At 42.7% G+C, this 25,443-nt stretch overlaps 1 protein-coding gene across 1 annotated transcript in view; it reads right to left on the reverse strand.

Annotated features, from left to right (window-relative positions):
- Positions 1 to 24,136, reverse strand: part of ERCC6 (ERCC excision repair 6, chromatin remodeling factor) — a gene marked incomplete at both ends in the record, with an annotated part of 78,313 nt that extends 54,177 nt beyond the window's left edge. The window contains 4 exons of the mRNA XM_080694798.1: positions 16,049 to 16,751; positions 19,274 to 19,385; positions 21,146 to 21,266; positions 23,718 to 24,136. Coding sequence (XP_080550924.1) covers positions 16,049 to 16,751; positions 19,274 to 19,385; positions 21,146 to 21,266; positions 23,718 to 24,136 — 1,355 coding nt within the window. The remainder of the gene's footprint in view (positions 1 to 16,048; positions 16,752 to 19,273; positions 19,386 to 21,145; positions 21,267 to 23,717) is intronic.
- Between the last annotated feature and the right edge of the window lie 1,307 nt (positions 24,137 to 25,443).

A 25,443-nucleotide genomic window follows, 5' to 3' on the forward strand; every position in this document is an offset into this window, starting at 1 on the left:
TAGAAAAAATGTATTCACTGAATAAAGTCAAAGCCACAAGTTTAGTAATGGTGCTTTTAGATACAAAATAAGGTGAACATTCATATTTGAGAAGTGGATGCCATGTAAATATAACAGAAAAAAATGGCAGTGGTCTAAAGCACTGAGAGCCCTGAAGCACCACCAGGCGAATCCCACTCTCATAGAACCATGATGGACACAAGCGTGCAGAAAAACTACCAAAGTCACAAAGCCTCAGATCCTGTTCACTTTCATGACAGAAGGATGACTTCTTCAGCATGTACGCGGCTGACACTCTGAATGTCACAAAACAATGGAGGTTAAATATAGCAGCACAGATAAATGCATTCAAACTAAGAAGCTCGCCAAAGAGAATGAGGGTGGTGACATACACAAGAAGGCACTGGTCTGCTACTGACTCTGCAAGAACAACAGAGATAGTGACTGTAGGAAGGCAGAGAGAAGACAAGAAGACAAGGCTGAGGGGAGGGGGTCCAGGTCTCAGCACTGACCCAGCACAAGGCCAACCACCATTGGCACAGCAGCCCCTCCAGGGAATTGCCACCAAGCCTCAACACACATCCTTTTGATAAATTCCTGCCTGGTTGAAAATTCTGACTCTTCAAGGTAACAAAAAGGGCTAGCTGCAGTTTACTTAAGATCACTCAAGAACAGTAGCTGGAGATCTGGAACTGCCCTGCAGGGGTGAGGGAACTTAGAAGTAAGAACAGTGACACTGCTGGTGACAGCGAGAAGAGTAGCCAACATAAGAGGCACTGTCTAGGGAAAGAGCTACCCAGAGCCACACGGCTTGTACATGACATTCTTTTTATGTAAAAAACTTAATGTCCTTTTTGTACTTACTTCTACAGACAATTTCTTCCTGTTTTATTCTTCCTTAAAGGGCCGGGCGTGGTGGCGCACACTTGTAATCCCCGCGCTTGGGAGGCAGAGACAGGAGGATCGCGCAGGTTCGAAGCCAGCCGTGCTGGCTTAGGAGACCCTGTTTCCAAAAATAAAATAGGTCTGGGAGTGTAGTCCGGAGATAGACGGGCTTCCAGGAACCCCAGTACCACCACACACACAAAAAAAAAAAAAAAAAAAAAAAAAAAAAATCTCCATGCAACTGACAAAAGGAAGTATCTCTGGGTAGCTGTAACATCTTTGCTATTCTTATGAGTTTCAAATGTTACTTATAAATATTGTTAAATGCAATAATGTACAGCACTGGTTCTCCACAGGGACAATTCTGTCCTTCACCTCTACCCTGATATAATCTGATGGTGCCTAGAGACACTTTTGATTGTTATACACTCTGGGGGATGTTCTGCAGGTTGAGTCCCAGGATGCTACTAAACATCCTACAACAATAATGGTCGGGAAAATGGCCCAAGAAGCCCTGGTGTAGCTGTGTGGTGCATGCCTGTAATCCCAGTATTTGGGAGGCTGAGACTGAAGGATCTCAGGTTCAGACCAGCCACAAAAAGTAACTTAGTGAGCCTCTATTTCAAAATAAAAAATAAAATAGGGCTGGGGTATAGTTCAGAGATCCAATGCCCCAGTTCAATCCCTAGTATCACTTCCTCCAAAAAAGAAACCCTGGTGTCTCTTACAATCAAAACTTAGGAAACAAAAAACTCTGTGTGCATGGGGGGGGCAGTAAATATATATCTTCCTGAGGTACATACATCAATTCTTGCTACTCAATCTCTGAAATTTAGCATCAAGCAGTTTCAGATAAGATTCCTAACCCTTAATATCAGAACTCAATACCAAATATCTGTATAACAAAGAATACTTGTATTCAGCAACATTTGGATAAGTTGTTTTTTTTGTTTTGTATTTTTTTTTTTTTTTTTTTTTGCGGGTCTGGGGCTGAAACCCAGGGGCATTTGACCTCCGAGCTACACCCCCTGCCCTATTTTTTATTCGTTATTTTGAAACAGGGTCTCACTAAGTTGCAGAGGGCCTCACTAAGTAGCTGAGGCTGTCCGTGAACTGTGATCCTCCAGTCTCAGCCTCCTGAATGCTGGGATTACAAGCGTGCACAACCACGCCAGTCAACTTTGGATAATATAAAATTCAAAGAATCACAAAAGTGCCCTTAATATCAGAATTCAATACCAAATATCTGTATAACAAAGAATACTTGTATTCAACAACATTTGGATAAGTTGTTTTTTTTTTGTTTTGTATTTTTTTTTTTGCAGGTCTGGGGCTGAAACTGAAATCATCCCAGGACTTGGGAGGCTGAGGCAGAAGGATTACAGGATCGAGGCCAGCCTCAGCAACTAAGACACTGTTTCAAAAATAAAAATTTTTAAAGCCGGGCATGGTGGTGCACACTTGTAATCCCAGCATTTGGTAGGTTGAAACAGGAGGATCGAGGTTCATGGACAGCCTCAGCTACTACTTAGTGAGGCCCTTTGCAACTCAGTGAGACCCTATTTTAAAATAAAGAATAAAAAATAGGGCTGCTGGGCGTGGTGGCGCACACTTATAATCCCAGCATTTGGGAGGCTGAGACTGGAGGATTGCGGTTCGCAGACAGCCTCAGCTACTTAGTGAGGCCTTCCACAACTCAGTGAGACCCTGTTTCAAAGTAAAGAATAAAAAATGGGGCTAGGGGTGTAGCTCGGAGGTAGAATGCCCCTGAGTTCCATCCTTAGTACCGCAAAAAAAAAAAAAAAAAAAAAGAAAAGAAAAGAAAAAATAGGGCTGGGGATATAGCCCGGAGGTAAAATGCCCCTGGGTTCTATGTTCTATCCCCAGTACCACACACACAAAAAATATTTTGAAATAAAATAAAACAGCCGGGCATGGTGGTGTACGCTTATAATCCCCGCACCTGGGAGACGGTGACAGGAGGATTGTGCAGGTTCGAAGCCAGCCTCGCTGGCTTAAGAGACCCTGTTTCCAAGTAAAAATATAAAAAATAGGTGTCTGGGAGTGTAACCCGGAGGTAGAAGGGTTTCCAAGAACCCCAGTACCACCAAAAATAAAAAATAAAATAAAAATAAAATAAAATAAAAATAGCCAGGCATGGTGGCGCACGCTTGTAATCCCAGCACTTGGAAGGCTGAGACGGGAGGATCGCACAGGTTTAAAGCCAGCCTTAGCTGGCTTAAGAGACCCTATTTCCAAATAAAATATAAAATAGGTCTGGGAGTATAGCCCAGAGGTAGAAGGCCCCTGGATTCCATCCCCAGCACCACCAAAATATATTAATTAATTAAAAATAATTTTTAATAAAAACAGGGTCTCGCCAAGCATGGTGGGCCATGCCTGTCTGTAATCCCAGCATTTGGGAGGCTAAGACAGGAGGATCGCAGTGTGCAGATAGTCTCAGCTACTTAATGAGGCCCTTTGTAACTCAGTGAGACCCTGTTTCAAAATAAAGAATAGAAAATAGGGCTGGAGGTAGAGCTTGGAGGTAGAATGCCCCTGGGTTCAACCCCTAATACTACAAAAAATAAAAATAATAAAAATAGGGTCTGGAGGTAAAATTTAGAGGTATAATGTCCCGGGGTTCAATCCCACTACCAAAGAATCACAAAAGCTATCACAGCTACTGAAAAAGACTTTACTTTGCAGTTTCTCATCACCAGATGATACTGGCTTTAGAAGTTGAACACAACAATTTGCATATCACACAGTAACTTCCCTGAGATGCTAGCTAGCTCTTTTAAGTTGGCTGGTAAACCTCTGTGGCTGCTAACTTCCCCACCACATCAGCTTGTACTGCAGAGGCTTCACCCCCTCCTCCTGCCCTCACTTCCTTCTAAACACACAGGCTTCCTGGACCACAGAACTCGGCACCTAGGAAACCACACAAGCCACCACAGAAATTATTGCACCCTAGCGCCTTCCGCTTCATAAAGATGAAAAGCACTGAACATTTACTTGGTTTGGCCAAACGATGAGTAAAGGTGGTAGAAAAATTCTTTGTGGCTTAAAAGTACCTGTGAAGACAAACTGCCTGAGCAGATCACACACATATGCTCAAGACAGAAGACACCAGTATTTAAGACAGTAAGCATGCGCAGCTCAAGTTGAGACTCTGCTGTACACAGCAGTGGTCCTCGTGTGGTGTAAGGCTGGCCATCAATGGAGTGCCCACTGCAGTGGTACAGGCAGGAGGATGGAGGAGCACAGGATATTAGTCAAAATACCACGCTTCAGAAGACACCTGCCACCGGGCATGGTAGTGCATGCTTTAATTCCAGAATTTGGAAGCTGAGACAGGAAGATCGCGGTTCGTGGCCAGCCTCAGTTACTTAGTGAGGCCTTTTGCAACTCAGTGAGACCCTGTTTCAAAAAAAAGAATTTTAAAAATAGGGCTGGGGATGTAGCTTGGAGGTAAAATGCGCCTGGGTTCTATCACCAGTACTGGGGGAAAAAAAAAAAAAGACACCTGCTAGAAGATCTCAATTTTAAAATGTTGCTGTGGGCTGGGGATGTAGCTCAATGATAGAACACATGCTTAATATGCATGAGGTCCTGGGTTCCATTCCTATCTCCAAACATAAAATCTAAATAAATAAAAAACTGTCATAAATTGGTAAACAGTAAGTTGTCGTGAAGTATGAAGAGTTTCCATATAACATTCTCAAAGGCAGATCCAGAATGACTTGAACTGGGTGGGGCAAAGTCAAGTCAAGGTCTGGCCATGTGAGCTACAGTGAAGCATCAGAAACAGCCCCAATGAATCCAAATTCTGTTACTTCAATAAACACATCAGTTAACTGAGAAAAAGCAGAAGGGGGTAGTAAATTGTCCAATATTTACATTTTTACAAAAGAAATAACTTTTCATGTTCTCGATCCTCTCATTTAAAAAAATCCGCACATGTAATAGTCACAGCTGCAGTCGTGTAAAATGAAGTGGGCCTGGTGTTCCCTGGCAGGAACTCCTTGTGCGGCTGCCATGTTCAGCCCGCTGTCAGCGCCACTGGCAGCCACTTAGAAGAGAAGCCAGCAATAATCATAAACTTACAATTCCAATCAGATGCAGGCACAAAAAACACTCCCTGGCTTCCCCACATGCAAGCAGGAATCAGGCACACATTCGGGGGCCTGGGGCTGACCCTGTAGTAATGATCATCAGAAGCAACTTGGACCCAGCATAACCAGTTCAGCTGTACTGGGATACTGTAAGCTACTAGGGTGCCTTGTCAGTAGAGCCCTAAGAATGCAAGTGAGAACAAGTCCCCACCATCTAAGGCTAATTTATTTTAGAATTTCCACCATTCGCCAAGCATGGTGGCACATGTCTGTAATTCTAGTACTTGGGAGGCTGAAACATGAGAATCAGAGGTTCAAGGACAGTCTTAACAAGCAGTGATAGTCTCATCAACTGGCCAGACCCTGCTTCAAAATAAAAATAAAAATAGGGTTGGGATGTAGCTCAGAGGTAGAATACTTCTGGATTCAATCCCTAGTACCAATAAAGAAAAAAATAATTTTCAGCATTCAAGGATATGCAAACTACACAAGTGGAGTACCACAGCTAGCAGCCATTATGCCATATGTTACAGGCGGCCTCCTGAACTCTGTCTACCTGCATGCTTAGTGCCATCCCCAAGATGCACACCTCCATCTACCAGTAGGACCCTTCATATCTGCCCCTTCCCAAGCAGCACCTGTGCTCAGAGGAGGCCTGCCCTGACCAGGCAGAGTTCAATGTCCTGTCTTTCAAGTACCTCCAACCCCAAACTTCTTGGCACACATAGGGTCTCCTCTACAGCTCCCATCAAGTGTTAGCACCTTGTGAAATCCATACCTGTCTCCTGCACTAGCCTGGGAGCCACCAGAGGAGAGTTAGCCATTCCTATATCCCCAGAGAGTAGCATGATGCTGTCTTGATGGCAGACACCCAACAAATGCTGAAGGAATAAATGCAGTTCAGAACTTAGCTGCAGGTAAGGAAGACAGACAGAGAAACAAGTCAAAGTAAGTCTTCCAGAAATGCTTCTAGAAACTTTGTTTTAATTCATTTAGAGCCTAGCTGTTGCTCATCTCCTGCACTCAATTCTACCTACTAGTAAACATAGTTACAGTCTGCCACAGTGACCCAGGGGAAAGGCAACTGCAATGTCAGAGAAAGTCTTAATTAAGAATCTTATAATAAACAAACAAACAAAAGAAAAACAGAAGAGCAGAAGTAGATCATTTTAAATAATAAAAATAAAAAATAAAATTAAAATTGAACAAGTTATTTTCAAGCCTGAGCTGTTTTTCAGGTTTAGCAGTTGGTCCACTTTGTAACAAGATTGGTTTCTGCACCCCAACTGGTAGGAAGAACTGGGAGCCCCAAATTTGGTTCCCAGCTTCCCCAGGACCAGAAGGAAAGGCTAGGCAAAAAATTCAACTGTTTATGAAAGAGCTTTTCTTTTGATGACAAAAAAGGAGTTTCATCTGCCTCAAAGTATTTTTGACATTTCCAACTTTGTTTTTCCTTTTACGCCACACTCGTAACAATCACAGCTGCAACCAAATAAAAGCAAGTGCGTTATTCACTGCGGGGTTTCTACCTCCTATGGCCCATCAGGCGCTGTGGCAGCCGCTAGAGTAGATGCCAGTAATAAACACAGATCTGAGATAAGCAGAGAAGCGGGAGCCAGATACAGGCAGAGCTGCATTCCAGGCCTTAACAGGGAAGGGAAGGCTGAACTGGAGAAAACATCATTCCCTACTGCTGCATCTGTCTCCTTGACCACAGAACAAGCCAAGTAACGGGGTCTTCGTAAAACTAAACAAGATGGTGCATGTGCAATACACTTGGGAACTATATGTCAGATGCTACCTGATAATCATTGGCAGATTATATAACTTTTACAAAAAAAGTAAAATGGAGAAGTTTTAGCTAATTGCAGGTTAAATGTGAATAAAAAATAACAAATGTCAAAACACTATTTCAACCTTGGACTGGCATAATTTAAGTATGACTCCAAGAGCAGAAAACCATTGTGCTACCCCATCTAAACTGGCCAGGCTATGATGCACAGGACATCATGGGCACTCTATCCTACACCTCCAGGACTGAGGAACCTGGAGAGCAAGTCACACAAGGAGATCTGAGGAGAGCCCCAAGGGAAAGATCTGATATGCCTACCTTCTAATACAACTTCACAACTGTGAAGACCCACAGCAAGACCCTTGCTGCTCCACAGAAGCAGGGAACAAGCTGTAGTTTCAGTGCCCTCTGGACAGAAATCTAGTGCCCCCTAGTGTGTACACAGAAGAAATAATTTATTTCTCCCCCAACCATGGATGTTATTCTTTATATTTGTATAGATATGTTCTCACTAAGTAGGCCTTAATCATTAACAAAAAGGGTGTGAAAGGTACAAAATACATGACATTAATAACCATAAGTGTAGACTAGCTACTAAGTCGGCTGCCCATGCCAGTGCCAACTGTCAGCTGTCCTTCACTTGGAACAGGAGAAACCTTTCACACCCATCTGCTCTGTAAAGCTCTTCTTCGTGGTTCTCAGGCCTGTTCAAGCATCCTGCTGGCTCAATGGAATCTTCATCCTACTTCAGCTAGTGGAATGAGAAAACAAGAACAGCTAATAGTTACTGAGCTTCTGATGTGTTTTCTTCTGTACTCCTACCATCCCTTGATACAACCCTCATTTTACAGATGAGATAAAAATAAATCCCATGGCTACTAGGTGAGACTCTAGCACTCAGATCCCTGGCCTGTGAGTTTCAATCCCTATGGGATATAGCATCTCCTTAAGTAAAGCTGGAAAACTCTGGACAAGTTTTGTTTTGAGATTACACATTTAGACATATGTGTATAGATTTTTTAATTTGGAGGCAGAAAAAAATACTGAGAAATGACTGACAGTTACTGATTTTACTGTATACTGGGCACTAACTTAAGTATTTCACATTTACTGATTTATTTACTTAATCCATACAATCCAATGAGGCAGACACTAGAACTACTATTATTCTCTTTTCACAGTTAAAGAGAGGCAGGCTGGCAGAATTAGGGAGCCAACCCAAGATCACCATTGAGTAGGTGGTAAAGACTCCAGAGTCTGTCTTTTCTGTTACCTATCATCTCTCCAAAAGTATTTTTCTAACTACCTAGAATACCCCTTTCTCAAGTCTAGCCAAAGAGTCAATACTTCTATTCCCACATAGTAAAACAACTGTACAAGGGAAAATCAAATTCTAAAACTCCAATTCAAATTTTGTCTTTAAAATATGTGAGTGCTAGAGCCAGGCACCCCAGTCCACACCTGTCATTCCAGTACTTTGGAGGCTAAGACAGGAGGATCACAGGTTTGAGACAAGCACACAAAATGAAAAATAAAGAAGGGGTATAGCTTAGAGGTAGAAGCCCCTGGGTTCAATTCCTAGTCACACACACACACACACACACACACACACACACACACACACGGAGTGCTAAGATTTAAAGGAGTGAAAAGGAGGCTGAGACAGGAGGATTGTACAGGTTCAGTGCCAGCTTCAGCTACTTCATGAGGCTCTCAGCAACTTAGTGAGACCCTGTTTCCAAATAAAGTATAAAAATAGGTCTGGGAGTATAGCCTGGAGGTAGAAAAGCCCCTGAACTCCACCCGTAGTACCACAAAATAAATAAATAAAAATTGAAAAAAGGGGTAAAAGACTACTTTTGTCTTTGTACAGTAATACAACTCCTTCCTCACTTTAGCACTGGTCAGGGTACAACACAAAAATTCACTCTTTACTGGATGCCCGCAAACTTTTACAAGTAGCAGAAAAGTCAGCTTAGCAGTTCTTCATACCACACATGATCTGGACTGAACCATCCCATGAAATACAATAATATCATACAAATCAACCTATACAATCGCCTGTACCAGCCCACTCCAGGAACAGGGACACCTACAAATGGGAACTGCCAAATATGAGTAGCCTAGATCACATAGTAGTAAAATAAACAAACCCCCTCCAAACTTTCAAGGCCATCACATACTGAGGTGCCTGATGTTCAACACTGTCCTATTGCTCCGTCTTTATACTGCTTTTATGTTGCAAGGGCCACTGAGCCTGGCACAGCTGAAATCTGCACCGACTGGAAGGGAGAAACTACACATCACAGAGTTAAATCGTTTTTAATCCAGAGTGAAATTTCAACCTCGGGATCATTCTCCACTTATTGCAATCTCCATGAAAGAAATTCTACAACAGCAGCTCCATGAGTACAATTTGATTTTTAAAAATATATTCAGGAACCAAGCTGGGTATTTAATATAGTTTGCATTTTTGTAGTGCAATAGGTTTTCTATTTCAGACAGCTAAGAATCCCTTGCAGATTAGTCTAATTTGCTAAATTGAGATACTCAGTGTTTTACTTTTCTTATCTGCCTTTTTATGGGCTATCTGGGTGGACTTAATTGGCACATCCAAGCAGATGAAATACCCTCAGTCAGGAGTCCAGATCTCACAGAGTAAATTAAGACTGATGCAGACAATTATGCCCGGAGTCGAGAATGAAAGGTGTGCACAGCACAGGATGCAGAATTAGTCTTCATTTGTGTCTCAGCTTTGTCATTTAAAAGAAGCCAACATGCTCTCTAAGAAAATATCCTTAAGGGAGTAACTTTTTCTTTTCTCTTGAAAATATAAATTCCTAGAAGAAGAAGAAAAAAGTGGGCTTATTTCTTGAGAAAGATATGAACTCCCATAAATAAGAATAATCTCTAAATGTCTGCATTTAGGTTTCTTGATCAAATAGAAACTTTTACAAAATTCAGATTTTTCCAAGTCATGTTATTTGGCCTTTAAAAAAGACGTACATGCAAATCTATTTGGTTTTGCTTAGGTATGGTCTAAAGTTGCTGAACTTGCCCAGGATACAGCTAAAGGGCAGAGGGGACAACCTCAGGGCAACTGGGCTCCTGGCAAAAGGAAGAGAAGAGGCTCCGGCACACAGGCACAGGGACGGGGAAAGGCTAGGAGAGCAGCAGTCTGGGAACCACTTGGGGCAGGGCAAGGGTGTCCCCACCAGTGATGACAGGTCAGCGTCCACTGCCTCAGACTAACTACTGGGTCACTCCCACCACCAAGGCCACCGTCACACCCCTTCTCCTTTCTGGCTCCTCCACTGACTGTATCTTGACCAGACGGCTTCATCTTAGGGCTCAGGTTTCAATCTACTAGGGGACTGCAAGGATTATGCCAATTTACCCCACAGGATGTACAGTACCACCAAAAGTGAAGCATTCAAATATGCTAAGGTGAGCCAGGCATGGTGGCATAATCCCTGCACTTGGGAGGCTGAGACAGGAGGATCGCACAGGTTCAAAGCCAACCTCAGCTACTTAGTGAGGCTCTTAGCAACTTAGTGAGACCCTGTTTCCAAATAAAATATAAAAAAAAATATATCTGGGAGTAAAGCCCGGAGGTAGAAAGCCTCTCAGTTCCACCCCTAGTACCACGAAAAAAAAAAAAAAAAAAAAAAAAGCTAAGGTGGCTCCTACACACCACCTACCCCAAACACCAGATGCCAGTCTTGCTCAGCCATCAGAACCTCCTCCACACAAATCCCTAAGACTCTCCAAAATGCCAATGCCCTGCCTTCTCTGAACTGTGGATGTATACAACCAAACTCTCAAACCAGCTCCTGTGGCTTCATGTCTGCCTTCATGCGAGTGCAGGTCTCCATTCCAGGACTGGCTCTAAGGGTTTCCAGCAGAGAACTTGCAGGCCATTATCTGGCATGTGCACAGGTAGGAAGAGAGAACTCAGACTGAGGTGTCTGGGGAGACTTTCTGGAGGATGTTCACTCCAGGTCTGGGCCATTGAGTAGCTCAAGGGTGTTGATCTGGACTTTGTTGATGCAGGATAAAAATTTCTCATACTTCCCCCAAATTTCAACCATGTGGCTAGGGATACAACTAATGCATCCCTAGCCACAGACACACAGGGCTCTAAAGGAAGGAAATGGAGGAATAATATTTCCCAGATGATTAAGCTAACAAACTACTAGCTTTACACAACCAATGGAGTACTTATCGGTCCTGTTTTAATGCAAAGAAAATAAAAGGAAAAAAATAGGTACAAGAAAATCCTTTAGGATTTAGGATTAAACATGTAATGAAAACAATTTACAGAAACAAGCATTCACAGATTCGGTTTATACCAGACCAAGATATAAATTCCATCCATTCACACTATATTTGTCAGGTCTTCTAGATTCCCCCTGCCACCTCCCCAAACCCTCCAGGACACCCAAGCCTCTGGCACAGAGAAGTGCTGGCTCCTGGCACCACCTTGTGGTCACACATATACATTGTATCTTCCACCCTCTCACATAGCACTGTCCAGCTTCAAACCTCAGCTCCACCCCTCAACAGTAAGACTGGGGGCAAGTTGATTAATTAAGGATTACAATAAAGTATTTCCACATCCTACTATAACTACAATAACTTAAAGGTATGTGTACACAGAATCAAAAACTTAGGACGACATATAGAATTTTTCTTAATATATAGGCACAGGTAGTTTTTCATCTTAATGTTTTAGGCTTTTGCAATTCTGAGAATTGAACCTAGGAGTGCTCTACCACTGAGCTATATTCCCAGTCCTTTTTACTTTGGAGACAGGATCTTGCTAAGTTGCCAAGGCTGGCCTCGAACTTGTAAGTTCCTCTTGTCTTGGCTTCCCCAGTAGCTGGGACTTGAGGTATGTGCCACCATGGCCCAGTTTAATATTGTTATATTTTCACAACTAAAAAACAACGGTGAAGCATCAAAAGAGTCAAAAGGCAGGAGAGTAGAAAGTTTTCAACCCACACAGAGCTCTGAACTCTCACCAACTTCAGCTTGTAATCTCAGCAGTTTGGCCCAATATGCCAGACCCTCTGAGGAGACATGGGCACCTATAGCAAGGTCTGTTTCTAAGTCTGTGCTTTACTGATGGGGCCAAGAGTGTGAGTGGGCTGGATTTGTCTCAAAAGCAACATTATGGTGACTTTGGCCTAAGCAGAGAGAAAGCATTACATCTCAAACCAACGAAGGATGCCACAGCCTTATCTCTGAATCAGAGGAGCTCGTCCAAACACATGTGCAGTGCCCACTCCTCCAGATCCAGCACTGCCCCAGGCTCAAGGGAGCTGGAGGCACCCAGGTGATTCTGGTGTGCATGCTCCTAAGAACCAATGCTGCATTGAGCAAAATTAACTGACTCCAGGGTCCCGCCTATGTAAACACAACTGCACAGGGCACATAAAGGAAGGTTTCAGAGAAACTGATAAACCTAATTGGCCAACAGCTTAGAAAAGAAAGGAGTATATAAGTGCCATTCTGTGTATATCTAGTAGTTCCCAAATCAGACAGTGCACCTGAATGACATGGACAAGCTTTGTAAAAGCCCTAGCCCAGGGATTCTGTAGGCTGCAAAGCACTGTCTTGATCTATGCTCCTCTAGAAGGAAGCATACAGAGTTAATTTGACAACTAAAAATAGCAAACACTCACCCTAGTCCTGCCAGCAAGAAGACAGGAGCATCTCTATAAGTAGACCTGCCTAGCCCCCACCCTGAGCCACATGGTCACTGCTGGGAAAGAGCCAGAGCCATCTCAAGGTTGGCAAATCACTGGTAGAAATGCTGCTGGTGCCTACATCCTCTACCCAAGAGGGACACCAGGAAGGTACTATGGCACTCTCCCAGTGAGTCATACAGCCTTAACCTCTCCCAAACAAATGGCCATTCCCCAGAGATCAGAGCTGGATGCCTTGTCCTCCTGTGGACAGCTCAGACATCAGGCCTCTGCAGCTCTCTACCACACCAATCCAAATAAGACCCTGAGAAAACGCTGCACCTCCAAAGCCGAGCAAGCCCTCCTTCTCAGTGCTATGGTTGAAATTTGGGGGGAAGTATGAGAAGTTTTTATCCTGCATCAACAAAGTCCAGATCAACACCCCTGAGCTACTCAATGGCCCAGACCTGGAATGAACATCCTCCAGAAAGTCTCCCCAGACACCTCAGTCTGAGTTCTCTCTTCCTACCTGTGCACATGCCAGATAATGGCCTGCAAGTTCTCTGCTGGAAACCCTTAGAGCCAGTCCTGGAATGGAGACCTGCACTCGTGTGAAGGCAGACATGAAGCCACAGGAGCTGAGCTGGGAAGAGAGGCAGTCAGGCCTGAGCCCAGGTACCCATGACCACTATCACCCTGCAGAAGAGTGGTTTGCTGTTCTGGGCCACTCTGGGCCGTCCTAATTGTCCAGCCTAGACTAGGGAGGTGGCATGCAGGGAGTTACCAGGACACATTTTCACTCAAACACTGAATCAATCTCTGAAGAGCTTTACTCAATCCCTGGAGCTTCCAGGCCCGAGAATGGTAAAGTGGCAATGTACTTTCAGGAAGCCATATCCTAATAGGAACTGGTAGAACCCAGAGACTCTGACATGGATAAGAACAGACTGAACATTTACTTTTAAGCCATGGTGACTCATCGCCCCTGAATGTTAGCAGAGAAATGAACACTTCTGAAGAGCTACTTCCAAGTACAGCTAAGTCCACAGAAAGAAGGACACACACACCAGAGGGAGCCAGGTATGGCAGTGCATGCCTGTGACCCCAGTACATAGGAGGCTGAGACAGGATGATTGCAAGGTCCAGGCCAGCCTTCACAATTTAGTAAGATCCCATTTAAAAATAAAATAAAATAAATAGGGTTGAGAGTGTAGGTAAGAGAAAGAATGCTCCTGGGTTCAACACACACACACACACACACACACACACACACACACACACACACAGTATGTGGGAAAAGGAAAGTGCATAGGTGGATTAAAAGAGAAATTCCGGGACAGATCTCAGGTCTTGCACCAAATTAGAGAAAGCAGGATCACACCTACTACTATTCTGGAAAAGGCTATGCTATAATAGAAAAGGCCAGTTAGGAAATACCCCCCAAACATTAGGCAAAGTAAGATATGTAATTAGGAAAAACCTTTCATTGCAGCTAATGAGAAGCCTGTGACTCTCAAGCTGAGAAAACAAATGGAATGAGATAATCTAGGAGTTCCCCACTCTCATTCCCAAGAGTTTAAATAATCACCATATAACCAAAATGGACTTAAGTTCTGAGCAAAGTTCTCAGCCTAGGTATCTATTCAAATTCTAACCACTAAGAATATTTCATTTATATGGCTTTATCTTGATCATCCATCATTAAACTATTGGTAAAATAAACAATTATAAAGCTATTTTTCTCATTCAAGTAAATACTATTACTATTTCAGAGACTGGAGATGTAGCTCAGTGGTAGAGTGCTTTCCTAGAATGTGTGAGGCTTTGGGTTTAGTCCCCAATAAACTTCTCCACCCCAAATAGAATTACATTACTATTTCAGTCTGTCTTCAAAGATCAGCAACAAGTAACAGAATATGGAGACTGGTAGTTCTCAACTGTTCTTAATGTGCTTCTCAATCCTGAGCATTTTATTTTCTTTTAACTTCTCCCAATTCAAAGAGCACCAAAGGAGATGTAATACAAACATTTCAATGTGGATATCTGCAGCTTAATAGCCTTAATAACTAGCTATAAAATTTTAAGAGCTATCGTATTTTGGTAGCAATTAAAGTTATTGATATTTCTGAAATTCATTTGAGATTCTACTGCAACTTTAGCAAAAAATTGGCTTATGATATGGCTTTGAAAATAATAAATTGTTTTACAATCTTAACATTATTAAGAAAAAACTTATTGCCATGAAATTAAACTACACCCATATTTAAAATTCAATCAAAATAAATTGCTCTTGATCAAAATACTGATATACTTAAAATAATTTAATATTGGCCCAGTTTAATGAGAATATATATTGCTCCATTTATAATCAATATGTTGAGATTAACACTTTTATTAATTTTCTACAGTAGCTAGGAAGACTGACATTGCTCACTGTTCAAGAGTATTGAACAATATTCCTCCAACAATGTTAGCTATCAGCTGTGCACACTAACTAAAGCTGCAGTGGGAATGACAGATATGAGCCCGACAAGCTCAGCAGGCAACAGAAGGCACTACCAGAGCGTGTGCAGCAGCCCTCAAGAACTGGAGCAAAGTCACAGGTCCTCCATCATTTTTAAAACAACTGTGCTGCATCTGCTTTGAATAATTTGTGTGTGGGGGGGAGTTTGGACTTGGGTCATGAGCAGTAAAAAACAACAGAACAACATTAGGTCAGCCTTCATTCACAAAGGCCAGTGGAAAGCCATGAGAAATATGATAAACTAAGTCTTCTCACATTGAGCAATACAAAGCCATCCAGTTTTAAATGTTTAAAAGGCATGACCATCTCTTTTCCCCTCTGACCTCCCTGCAGTCAGGAGAGCTAAAGCACTCAGCAAGACATCACACATCGGTTGCTCTTCCAGGCTCACAGGAAATGTATGGCAATGGCAACTCTAACTTATGTTATACAGAGTCATGTCCCTTTTATCCCAATCATATCACGCACTGACAAAGAAGTCATGGGGACAGAGCCCAAGTCAGTCTCAAGCACAAAAACAATGGTGAGGAGGAGGATGTATTGTGCACACAAAGCGCACTGTTGGCACCACAGGGCTTTCTAATTCTGTAGTGACTATTTTCTCAAGTTAAGGAAGGAGGGATATAAGAAAGCAAGCCTGATAGACCTACCTCTAAGATTACTACTACCCTGCTTCAAAAGAAAAGCAAAATAAAAACAAACACCAACCCCCCCGCCAGGATACGCAACAACCTTTCCCTTTCCTAACACCTCCTGCAGGTGACCAATGAGAAAGTCGAGACAGCACTCAGATGTGTCCCTACTGTGCTCTGGCCCCTCACCTCTGCATCTGATCAAAGATGTTGAAGTGCAAGCCTTTGGGGCCAGTTCCACTGAGGCCCTAGGCGCCTGGTTCTAGCAGGCAATGGCACAGGAAGCCCAACCTCTGCACAAAAGGGAGTCTAGAATAGCGAGCTGGGTCTGTGCAGCTTGTGTATAGACAGATCAGCCACCTGGCATCAAGCAAGCATCTGTCTGCTTACAACCCCGGCAGACTGACCTTAACCGCTGCTTATAGTAATCTTCGTCTCCGTCATCTCGGCACCTCACTCTGCGGCCACCTCCTCCTGTGTCTTCTTCAGCTTCTTCCCCAGAACTTGGGAAATAGTCTTCATCAACCTCCTGTACTGGGGCTTTCTTCTGGCGTTTTCTGCTCTTGAGCACAGGCCTCAGTTCATGCTCGGGCAGGTCAGCCCCCATAGCCTCTGCCTCCTCCACCTCTGAGAAACAGGACCCAGACCCCTCGACTTCAGAGTCTCCATCGGCCTCTGGCCTGGCCTCAGTCTCCCAGGGCTTCCTCCCCCTGGGCAATCCGGCTTTCCCCTGGAACTGCAGCGCCCTCTTCTGGAGCTGCCTGAGGTTCTTCTTCAAGCGCTTGTCTGCTTTAGAAAGATCTGCACTTCTCTGGATAAGTTTGTTTTCATTTGGTCCTGGGTTTGCCTCAGACCTGACTGAGGCTCGGGCTTTTCTGGCCATTCTTTTATTAGCAGCTTGCTTCTTTCTTTCAAAGGACAGTTTTGCTTGATCTGCCAAATACTTCTCAAAGCCCGATGCCTCAGCAAGCATTATTTTTCTAGGCTTCTTCTCCAGTTTCTGAGGGACCTGGGTACCAAACGGTGTCATCTGGCCTGTGCGAATGAGCTCTTCCCAGGCAGTCTCCTGGGCAGGCATGAGCATGCTGCCAAGACAGGATGGCCCCGGCTCTGAAAGAATAATGACAATACAGGCTAGCAAACAGCTTCCCAAGAGGACACTGAGAAAGTTCACTTATTCACATAAGAGAGACTGGATTACTAAAGCACTGAGTGTGATTCATACGGCATGTACTATGCCCTATGTGTTAGGTTCCTGCTCAAAAAGGTAATTTCTCAGGATTGCAGGGTCAAGGCCAGCCTCGGCAACTTAACCAGAACCCATTTCAAAATACAAAATAAAACAGGGCTAAGGATTTAACTTGGAGGTCAAACGCCCTGTACTCAATCCCCAGTACCAAAAAAAGAGATAAATGTAGCTGTTTTACTTGTCAACAATATTATTTATTGTATAGGCCACAGTAAGTAATCATTGGTCATATCACTGATAATACCAACATATCCATGGACCTAAGTTCAAAAGACAGTAAGAAGTAAAACAGGTATCTAATAAATCAGCATATATCTAAAGTATTAGCTCTGCACTGATCAACATGGTACTTAAAAGACACCTGTGGGTACTTAAAAATTAAGTTAAAAACTGAGCCCCAGAGTTAAGTGTTACCACAGGGACAACAGAGAACATGCCCCTCACTGCAAAAGGTCTAATGGACAACACTGAGATAGATATGTGAAGTTAACTCACTTGAAGAGATCACTAAAACTCCAAGGCATGCCAGAAGTATAAAGCCACCTAGAAATCCCTTTCTCAATAGTTGCAATAATCTTCAGCAGAATAATGACCTTGCCACATAATCAGATAACAGAAAGACCTAAGGCGTAACAGGAAGGAATCTGTACTCCATGATCGACAATACTTTCAGACCAATAATACTATAGCCAGTTTTTCACTAAACTTGCACTGAAATAGCATATATATCAGAGAAAGCACAAGTCATAAGCACAGTGAACATTCAGGGGGAAAAAATACACTCATACCCCAGCATCAAGATCAAGTAACAGAAATTACTAGTTTCCCCAGAGGCACCCTTCCTGCAACCTCCCAGCCTCCAGCCCAGCCAGGGATAATGGCAGGCCTGACTGTGGGTGAGTCGTGCCTGGCTCTGACCCAGTGGAAATGGAAGGTTTGTGCTTCTGTGTCTGCCTGCTTTTACCTAGCATTACACTCGTTAGATCCAGACTGATTTGTTGAGTGAGGCTGCAGTTTGTTAACTCTTGTTGCAGCTGGTATTCTATATGACTGAGCTACCATCTGTCCATTCCACTGCTAATGGACATTGGGTGGTCTCCAGGTTTTGGTTGCTTGGAATAGTTTTGCTACCAATATTCTGGTATACATCCTTTAGTAATAAGTATATACAGTTCTTTAGATATATATTAGTTCTTCAGACACTGCCAAACAGATTGGTACAGTGATACTATTTTTATTACTTAAGACAAAAAGATATCAGAATCTAAGTGCCTGCAAAGCCATGGGGGGTGGTTAATGAAACTAACTGGAAGGGGGAATAGAACAGAAGGGACCTCAAAAAGAAATCTTGAGAAACATCAGCATTTAATATAACACAAGAAAGCTGCCCCAAAACAACTAAACAGAAGTAGTCAAGGGCAAACAGAAAAACCAGTGAAAGGAGAGATCTAAGAAGGGACTTTAAAAGAACTAGCTTATGTGAAAAGTGGCTTTGGGTTCCAGGAGTATCTATTCACCTTGGACAAAGTTGGACCAAAGTAGCACCAGGAAGGGAACAAATAGCAGCAGGTTTCAGACAGCTGATTAGGAACAAGTGCCTTTACCGGTGAGAACCATGGTGCCACAGGGGGAGAAACTACTGGTCATAAGACTCAAGAAACTGATGAGACTAAAACCACATCCAGTACTTTTTCCATCACCTACTGTTATGTTCTTCAAACAAATTCTCTATCTTAATGAATAGACTTCTGGAGCTAGTAGAAAATATTTGCCTGAAGAGCATAAACACTAAGAAGCCTTAATTTATATTTCAAGTAGGAAATGACTGAGCAGGAACCCATACCTGCAAAATTATTTAGTTCCAGAACTTATGCATTTTCCCAAAAGCTTTTCCAAAATACAACAATCTAAAGCAGTGATTTAAATGAAATCACGGCCATGGTACAGCCTGAACATCTTGTCTTAACAACAGAATGGAAGCTTGGAAAGACTGCCAAATATGCTCCTTAAAAAGCTCTGAGCACAATCCTACAATGCTGATGGATGATGCTGGGCTTCCAGAATGTAACTCAATCAGATATTAGCTGTCTCTAGCAAATTAACTATATAAGAATGTTTAAGTTTTACAATTTATTAAATGTAATATTCAATGTCAATCAGCAGCCTCCAGTGAATTGAGTTACTTACATTCTCTATAAACCACCATGATTGAAGAGGTTTGTTTCTGCAGGTATAGAGGATAAAATTTTCCTAGATACATTCTGACACGGAGGCAAAAAAATGTGTATCTGACAAAGCCCAGGAAAAGACTAAAGAGACCCACTGCATGACCGCAGGCAAGGAGCCTCATCCCAGGAACATAGAGAAACTATCCCATCCTCACCTGCATCCTCTTCCTCCAGGCCAGCAAGATCCACTTCCACATTTACCTCGGCCCCTCCAAGGATGGCCTGCAGGCGTTTCTGCTTTGCAGTGATCTTCTTTAGCTGTTGTTCCTTCAAGGGTAAATACAGAATACAGAACAATTGGTGATTTATTGTTAAATACAAATGAAAGCACTCTAAGACTTAAAAACTTTAATTAGAAATAAAATAAAAATAAAGCAGAAATCTCCATTACTATTACACTCAAGAACCTCATTTGAACCACCACTTTCCTGCAGCAAGTGTAAGCACTCCAACCAAGCAGCTGTCCCCACCCCAAAGGGTCCCCTCGCCATATGGCCCAAGCACTGGAATCACATGTCCTGACTGTGAGGGTGGAACTGTCCTACTAGGTGTGTGCCCAACACACCCCCCACACCTCACTCCATTGCACTATGCTGCTGGCCTTTGCAGCCATGGCTATGGGGAACAGCAGGACACAGGGATATGAAATGAAAACACATTTTTTTTAACAGTTTAAAGTCACTCCCCTTGGATGACCTGCTGTATTGATGGCATCATTTATAGTATCCACCAAATGACAAAACTTTCAAAGACATACATTTTGCTATACCTCTTTCCCCACCTGCTCTGGGTTCCTCTTTGTCTTCTCTCTCTTGACATCATCAGAACTTAAGATAAAAAAGGTATCAACTCCAAATATGTGTGTGGAGGGAGAGATCCTAAACATAGCACATCACAATGACCTGCAATTTGCCTTTTTCTCAGTCTTTCTCTCAACAAATCTCACTTAAAACACTTTCCTCTGAACAGTCTACCTCCAAATATCAAGGAGCCACGAAATAAAGATAGGAAAGTATAATCAAGTTGCACAAAAAACTAAAGTGTCCTAAAGTTTGGTCCTCTCCACCCTTGAAATCCCAGTGCATCATAAGCTGAAGGTCAAAGGGCAATTCTTATGTCCTCCCAAGAGACCAGAGGCATCCTCTCAAATCTGGGGAGACCTTGTCTGCACTGAGCTACTGCTAGCTCTGATCTGTGGGCTGCTGTTCCACAGATAAGAGAAAGGATAGTGAAGATAAGCAACAGGTGAACAAAAAATAAAAAGGGATTCATGAACTGAGTCTGTGTATCCCCACAAAGAGAACATCAAGCAGACCCAAGGACTCCAGTAGCTGCGATAAGTCAACTCTAGCCATGAGGCTGCCTTCTGGTCACTGGGGACAGCACAGTTTTAAGTGATCAAAACCAGTCACTCCTACCTACTGCAGTGTATTTTCATACAGGGATACATAAATCCTAAAAAATGCTTCAAACCTCCTGAAAATCCCATCCTCTGTCACAGATCTTCGCTGTCCCTAAGTGCCGCCCAGCATGAAAAGGTGCTGAGTGTGAGGTGTGAGGAGGGACAGGCTGCTCGGAACAAGGAGCAGAAGCATGTGAGAGGTGATGACTCCATCTACAAGAAACAGAGTGGGACAACCCCCACAACAAGAGCCAAGCAGAAGAGCAAAGTCCCCACGAAGCACAGACACAGATGAGAGGCCAGCAAGCCAGACAGGTGCTGAGCTGGTGACAGCAGGAAGACTCTGGTAGGCCACAGGAACTGTCTGAAGTATGTCTGCACAAGTGAGTGTGTATATAACTGTGTCTATGTCTGTATGTGTGCTTTTGTAAAAAATACCGAGTCAGAGGATGAGGGAAGCAGTTGACAAATTAAGACATATAACAGCAACCTAAAATTTCTCTACTTTAATCATAAATATTTGCTTCACATCATATAAGTACTTTCTAGAATATATCTTAAATTATTAAATAGGCTTATGTGGTGACTTTTCAAAAATGTAATACATAATATTATTTGGAATCACCTTATTGTACTTCTGTCGCTTTACTGAATCTAGTTTCCTGTTGATGTCTCTGTTGGTGGCAGCTTGAGGGCTAAGTTGTTCAATAATTTTATTGATTTGCCTTAGGGAAGTCGTACATGACCTGAAAAATAAGATAAATGGTCTATTTTTCACTATGGTAATATAATATAAAGACAAAAATGCCAGAAACATGTCTCTTTTACTCCTTATGATCTAAAAAACAAAAGAAACTACACCAGAAAGCACATGACCACAAAGAAATTGAGGGTTAGTGTAAATACGCACGTTCTTCTTTTCTCTGGCTGATTTAAGTCAGTTCATTCCCAACATTCAGGGGAGTGGGTGGGGTCTGGGGATGGGCCCCAGAATATTCTAACTCTAAAACAGACTTCCAATCCTATTTTATTTTTTATTTTAAAACAGTATCTCAGCCAGGTGTGGTGGTGCATGCTTATAATCACAGCATTTGGGAGGCTGAGACAGGAGGTTCAGAACAGCCTCAGCTACTTAGTGAGGCTCTTTGGAACTCAGTAAAGACACTGTTTCTAAATAAAGAGGGCTGGACCTGTAGCTGGGAGGTAGAATATCCCTGGGTTCAATCCTCAGTACTGCAAACAAACAAACAAACAAACAAACAAACAGGATCTTACTAAGTTATTGAGGCTGCTCTCAAACCTGTAATCCTCCTGTCTTTAGCTTCCCAGGTACTAGGATTCAGGTGTGTGTCACCATTCCTTTACAAGCTTTTTTTTTTTGTGTGTGTGTGGGGGGGGGTGGTACTGGGGGTGAAGCCCAGAGACTTTCTGCATCTGGGCTATACTCCCAGACCTATTTTACAATTTATTTGGAAACAGGGTCTCACTAAGTTGCTGAGAGCCTCACTAAGTAGCTGAGGCTGGCTTTGGACCTGTGCGATCCACCTGTCTCAGCCTCCCAAGTACTGGGATTAGAAGCGTGCGCCACCACGCCCGGCGCTCTTTACAAGCATTTTTAAGTGCTTCTTTATTTCAGACATTGTGCTAAGACAATGTGTATTAAGTTGTCCTTTTATTTAAAAAAATGCATGTGCAGGTTTTTAAAACCCATTATGGAAGCTTCCCAAAGTTTGGGCAGCCCTATAAGTTCTTAAACATTTTCATAGTAAATTATAAAGTTAGGACAATATCTTTCACACAACTGGAAAATTCATTTATTGTAGCATTAAACTTTGTGATGTGAAGGGAAAAAAAATAAAATAAATTATTCCAAAAATAGACACCAAAGAATTGTAGCTTCTAGTTCTCAAAATAAATATTCTATCTTCTGGACTGTTGTATAACTTGCTACCTAAGTTACTGGCCATATACATAGTGTTACCCTGCCTCAGAACCAAACAGCATTCTCTCTGTTGGAAGTAGACAGACTTCCAATATCAGGTGTAAAAGATGCATCATTGCAAGCTAAGATCCTCAATAGCCAAGGTCCCACTAACAACACCTACTACTTAATAGGCCAAAACCAAAACACAATTTAAATTAAAACAAAAAAGAAAAGAAGGCCAAAAGAACACACCAGGGCCTTGGTGGCAGAAAACATGTCCTTTAAATGCCAGCAGCACCTATACCACAGCACTCCACACCCTTGCTCCCCAAGATGGCCTCACCCTTCCACCCAGGCCAGTCCCCAGCTTCTCTCTCTTGACCCCTGGCCTGCTCAGAATACTGCCCAATGGTGATGCCAAGAGTGCTCAACCCTGGGTTGAGGGGGTCCCCCTCCCTCATTCCATCATCACCCCCCAATCTTGCCCCAGCCCTCTCCTTTCCACCAACACTCTGCTCCACAGACCATGTAAGCCCCTCCTCAGTGACAAAGTCTCCATGGGACTACAATCTTTCTCACAGAGTCAAAAGAAGAATAGAAGAAAAAAAAAAAGGCAAAGAGGGCGTTCTTTCTGATTATTTCTAGAAATGCAAACCTGAAAAACTGCTGAGGAAGCTGGGCATGGTGACACACACCTATAACCCAGAACTTGGGAGGCTGAGAACAAGAAGTTCAGAAGTTCAAGGCCATCCTCAGCAACTCAGCAAGACCAAGTTTCAAAATAAAAAATTAAAAGGGCCAGAGATATAGTTCAGAGGTAGAATGCCTCTGGGTTCAACACACACACACACACACACACACACACACACACACACACAAGGGACTGAACACTCAGTTTGAGGACAGCAAACTGGAAAGAAACTACAACACAGGGAAAAATGTGATGAGGGAGAGTGTATGTTTCTGAAACCTCAACTAGGAAACTTCTGAAATTCATACATATGTCTACTGAGGCCACTGTGCACATGCTGAAGACCCCTACTTTTAAAACAGCCCCTCCCTTTGGGACACTATGACCAAGAAAGGCCTTCCAACTAGCCACACTGCTCCTACAGGGAGGAGGGGGGCTCAAACATCACCTGGAGGGGTGTCCTGTCTCCTGAATAAGAGGTTCTATCAATTTCCTATATGTAAGGACTATTACAGCTATCACCTCAATTTCTCTGCCATGTTTAAATACAAACTCTGGAAAAAAAGAAATGGGTTTACTCACAAGAGGTCATCCAGGACCAACCGATATTCCTTCTCAGCGTCAACCTGCTGGGCCGCACGGCTGGCTTCATGGATCGCACTATCTACCTGCTGAAGCACACCTTGCTCCAGCACGGCCTGGTCATAGACATCCACACCCAGGCCCTGCAGCTCCAGGGCCTGTGCACTCCGCTCCACCGCTGGGATCTGATGTCGGTCAATGTGCACTGGGGCTGGCCCTCTCCTCGCAGCCACTGATGCACAGCCCTGGGAAGAGGTTGACGGCCCGCAGTCAGAGAAAGAAGGGGCATGCTCCTCCATCTCAGCATCCCCACTGCTTTCCTGCTTGATGGGCACTTCTTCATTGGCATGTTCATGTTGACTTTGTAAACACTCTTGCTCCTGAGCTTGACTTGAGTTGGAGATTCCCTCACTTGGCATCCTCTACAGACTATCTAAAAGAATAAAAATAAAAAAAATTGGTAAGTCTCTTGATTATATAGAATTGATCATTATATGGTCTCTTAAAATTCTATAATTTTAAAATGAAGTAATAACCATCCAATTACATAAATTCAAGTTTCCAAGAGATAATTTCTTAAAATGATATGAACCACATATTTTCTGATAATAAATAAGAAAAAATAACCAAAATAAGAAAAATGCAGTAGCCTCAACAAGGACACCTGGGCAGCCACGTGAGAAAGTCAGCAACCCTATTCTGAGTACATCCATGCAATATTCCAAACTGGTAACCGAGTGTGCCTGCTGATTCCCATTAGCATCTTCACTGTGCTATGGTACAAATAATTTATACTACAGTGACACAACCAACTGTAAGTATAGGACAGTGATCTAAAGAGGGAAATTCCTAGGCTGAACATGTACCCAGTAAACAGGAGATTTGAATGTATCACAAACTCAAGAGTGTTTGATTAAAATGCTCTAAAAAATAATCCCACTTCAAAACACAGTATCATTTCTCACCCAAAAGGTTGGCAAGCATAATATTTAATACAATCATGGAGGAGGACCTACCTTCACGGACTGCTAGTGTCCATATAAATTAATACAGCCCTTTTGGGAGACAATTTAACAATATCTATCAAATTTAAATGCATGTGACCTTTGCTCAGCAACTCTAGTTCTAAGCATTTCTTCTACAGAACAACACAACACCCACTTGTCTCAGTCGTTCACTCTCAGGATGGTGTGGCCAACTGGGACTTGCAACTCACTGCTACTACCCAGCATCATGAGAGGGGAAACAACCTATTACTAGCCCCAGAAAAAAGAACATTTTAAAATATGGTTTCTAATAAATGCATTACTATCTTCATGCCACCATAAAATTTAAAAAAACTGTTAAGTCCTAAGTCAGAGACTGTGTCTACTTACATATACGAATAAGGATGATTACTGTAACATGTTTTAATAGTTTAATGTGCCCATTAAGTATTTTCTGTGGTACTGATATAAAAGCTATGTTAAGTGAAAGAAAAAAACATGAATATGGTATGAATGCATTTTTGTTGAAAGAAAAGTTCTGTGTGTATGCACTGCACACAAAAAAAATTCTAAAAACATACTAAGCCTGCAACAGTGGAAGGGGAAGCAGGGCAACAGGGAGAGATAAAGGGACCTTCAGATTCTCTCCTTGTACTCAGAGGCTGCTTGAAAAACATATTCACTTTATTACCTGGGTAACATCTGAAAAACATGTTAAAAAGTAACACAATAACCCAACA

The sequence above is a fragment of the Muscardinus avellanarius genome (genome assembly GCF_963383645.1).
Source record: "Muscardinus avellanarius genome assembly, chromosome: 4".
NCBI classification, from domain to species: Eukaryota; Metazoa; Chordata; class Mammalia; order Rodentia; family Gliridae; genus Muscardinus; species Muscardinus avellanarius.